The 2,933-nt window shown below is 35.8% G+C and overlaps 1 protein-coding gene across 1 annotated transcript in view; it reads left to right on the top strand.

Annotated features, from left to right (window-relative positions):
* The window catches only part of ATP2B2 (ATPase, Ca++ transporting, plasma membrane 2), a 130,411-nt gene that overhangs the window by 81,533 nt on the left and 45,945 nt on the right, over positions 1–2,933 (top strand). The window contains exon 14 of the mRNA XM_009889960.1: positions 2,828–2,933. This exon is cut by the window's right edge and continues 74 nt beyond it. Coding sequence (XP_009888262.1) covers positions 2,828–2,933 — 106 coding nt within the window. The remainder of the gene's footprint in view (positions 1–2,827) is intronic.

The following is a 2,933-nucleotide window of genomic DNA, read 5'->3' as shown; positions in this document are numbered from 1 at the left end:
TTACAGCAATAAAAAAATATGAACAATATTTTAACTGTAATTACTGTACACAGTATTAAATCAGATACCACCCACCAGCTGTCCAAAAAAATGAGAGAAGAGGAAAACAGAATTATTTCTCTAGTTATATGTGAGTTTGAGATGTATTTGAAACTAGGTTGCCCTCCCGTGACCTTGTTTAATAGGACTGGCACTTTACGTGAATAGACTTTTTTTTTTTTTCTGTTTGCACTGTAATTTATTTTTCTCCTTCATGGTTCATACACTGTGCTGGTTTTACAGATAGTCGTCTAAATCTGTCATATCCTATGCATGAGGGTCACCACTGTTAAAGTGGATACTAAGGGTATTCCAAATTGCCAAGCGGGATATAGTCAGGATTATTAATGTGGAAAATGGGTAAATCAGGAGTCATTTGCTTAAGTAATAGATTTAATCTGATCATATGTCCGCCTTAGAAGTCTATTTCATAATGTTAAAAGGCTTCAGGTCCAAATAATGTTTTCAGGATACAACTTGTGGGAAGAAAATTCTCAGTTAATAGAGAGGAGGTAATGGGAAGATAAACCTCTGCCCCCTGTTTTTTCTCTTGGTTCTGTAATCTGTATTGACAGAGAGTCATTCTGCAAACAGCACATTCTGTGGATGCGGTCTGAGGGTGGAGTGGTTTTCGTTCGTAGTCATGGGAAGAATACTAGTCTGATCCTCAATTAGGTGTTAGTTTAGTGAGGTGTTTAGGAAAATAGAAGCTTCACAGCCGTCTTTAATAAAGATGCAGACACATGGTGAGAAACTGTATTCATTGATTTGAATAATCATCTACAATACGGTTTAAGGGTGTATAATTTCAGTCTGACATGGAGTCTGAGATATATAGCCTTTCTGGCCCCATGAAATCATTGGAAGCCCAGCGTTCGCCACACTGGATCAGAGCAGCGGTTGTCATGTAAAAGGCAATGTCCTGCCCTCTGCAGTGCCACATACTTGTGGCTATAGAGGAAATTAAAATATCTAGAAAGGCACAAAATTAACAGTGTAATGTTGTAGATGGTGGTTCCTTTTCTTAATATTTTCTGTACCAATGGATGAGATTAAGCCACTCTAATTGGCCTTGAGTTCTACAATATACTTTTATCTATGATAGAGGTTATGGTCCGCAAGCTGCACTGAACTGGCAGGAAAATATAGTGAGGATTTGATTTTGTAGCCATTTTGATACCCTTTCTTAAATAGTACTTTTTTTTGTTTTTATTTTTTTTAATAATTGTGTTAAAATTCTTTTCATAATCCCATCCTTGTTACTTTACGTAAGTATGTCATCTGAAGAAGCTCAGCTGACAATACAGCAGCAACTTGCAGTCAATGGTCAAGTATATGTATTTGGGTTATTTATTCAAATATGATTTACGTTTGCATTACATAGATTAAGAGTGTTAGGCAACATTGCAGAGCAAGCATTTAGGGCTGGGTCTTTGGAGCTATTTTAACTTGTGGGATAACCTTGAAATTGCCTGGAGGATCACTGCCTAATATTCAGATGCTTATCTAAGTCATGCTCATCTTTTGGGAATCTTTTTCTTCTCAGACTGTCACTTGTCTACTAAGTACCTCTTTGCTGCCTCACACATAAGAAAGAGTGCAACCTAAAATTGCTTTATATCTGTCCTTTGCTACCTTCTGTAGTAAGGCAGTTCAGTTTCTTGTAGCTCTGTGAAGGGTTTCTGTCTTCATGAGAGGTCCTGGGATGCCCTTCGCCTCTTCTAGGTAAAAAGAAATTTAGAGAAGTGGTGGTGTGCTGAAGGTATCTATTTAGGCTGTTCTTTAAGTGTTAAACACATTTCTTATTCTTCCATGTCAAATCATATTGTTATTTTTTTCCTGAAGAAATAATGCTTTCATAATAACGCAAAAGTGTGATGAGACTGCATGCATTGATTAGAGTGGTGTTTAGTAATAATTAATAAATTATCATTAATTATAGTACAGTTTAAGGGAATAGAATTTTTTCTCCATCTGAAATGATGCTAAAGATATGGAGTCTTCCTATAGGTAATGACTTTGTATACCCAAGTAACTGTATTCAAAGAGCTCTATTTAATTATAAGGAATCAATTTCCTAGTTCTTGCACATTTTAATTACAAAAATCTTTTTTTTTTTTTACATAAGCTGTATATGATGCCGAGTCAATATGTAGCTTCTACATTAATCTCACGTACCCTCTCTCACTGGTTTGTATACTCTGCAGCAGGAAAAGTTAGTGTCACGCAGAAAGGAGCATAACTAAAATCATGCTTTGTTTTTACAGTTTCAAAATATGTATATTATTAATGAAATTTTAAACTCATATATTTAGGAATTCCAGCTTTTTATATGAATGAATTAGTGTAACAGTCCTAAATTACAATAACTTTTTAGATAATCTTACTGAAAGGAGAGTTTGGATCAGAAGTTAGATAATTTTCTGTACAAAATATGTGTATTCTCAGTTCATATTTACATGTTTGTTCAGTATGTTAGGTTCAGCATGCTGTACCTCGATCCTAAAGGTCAAAAAAGCTGCAGAGCATTCCTTTTCATTACAGTCAGGAGAAGCTTTAGGCACCTGATTTAAAAAACGATTTGTGTGCTTCTTGCTACAAGATTTGTCTTGCTTGTGGTGTAACCTCAATTCCGTAATAGTCAGGTAGCTATAATATGCCATAACGTGTATAGTTTCTCTTTTTGCTTCATAAATTTCTTCGCCTCAAAATACTCTGATTGGAAACTCCTGCCTTACATTTTATCTCTTATCTTGGGATTTTCTTTCCTGTTACATTGCTTTTGTAGGTCCCAGAAGCCATAAGGAAGTGCCAGCGAGCTGGAATTACAGTCCGCATGGTCACTGGAGACAACATCAACACAGCACGTGCCATTGCCATAAAATGTGGAATCA

This window comes from Charadrius vociferus, unplaced genomic scaffold, assembly GCF_000708025.1.
Source record: "Charadrius vociferus isolate BGI_N301 unplaced genomic scaffold, ASM70802v2 scaffold67, whole genome shotgun sequence".
In the NCBI taxonomy this organism is placed as follows: domain Eukaryota; kingdom Metazoa; phylum Chordata; class Aves; order Charadriiformes; family Charadriidae; genus Charadrius; species Charadrius vociferus.
This window is presented reverse-complemented; position numbering and strand designations above follow the sequence as displayed.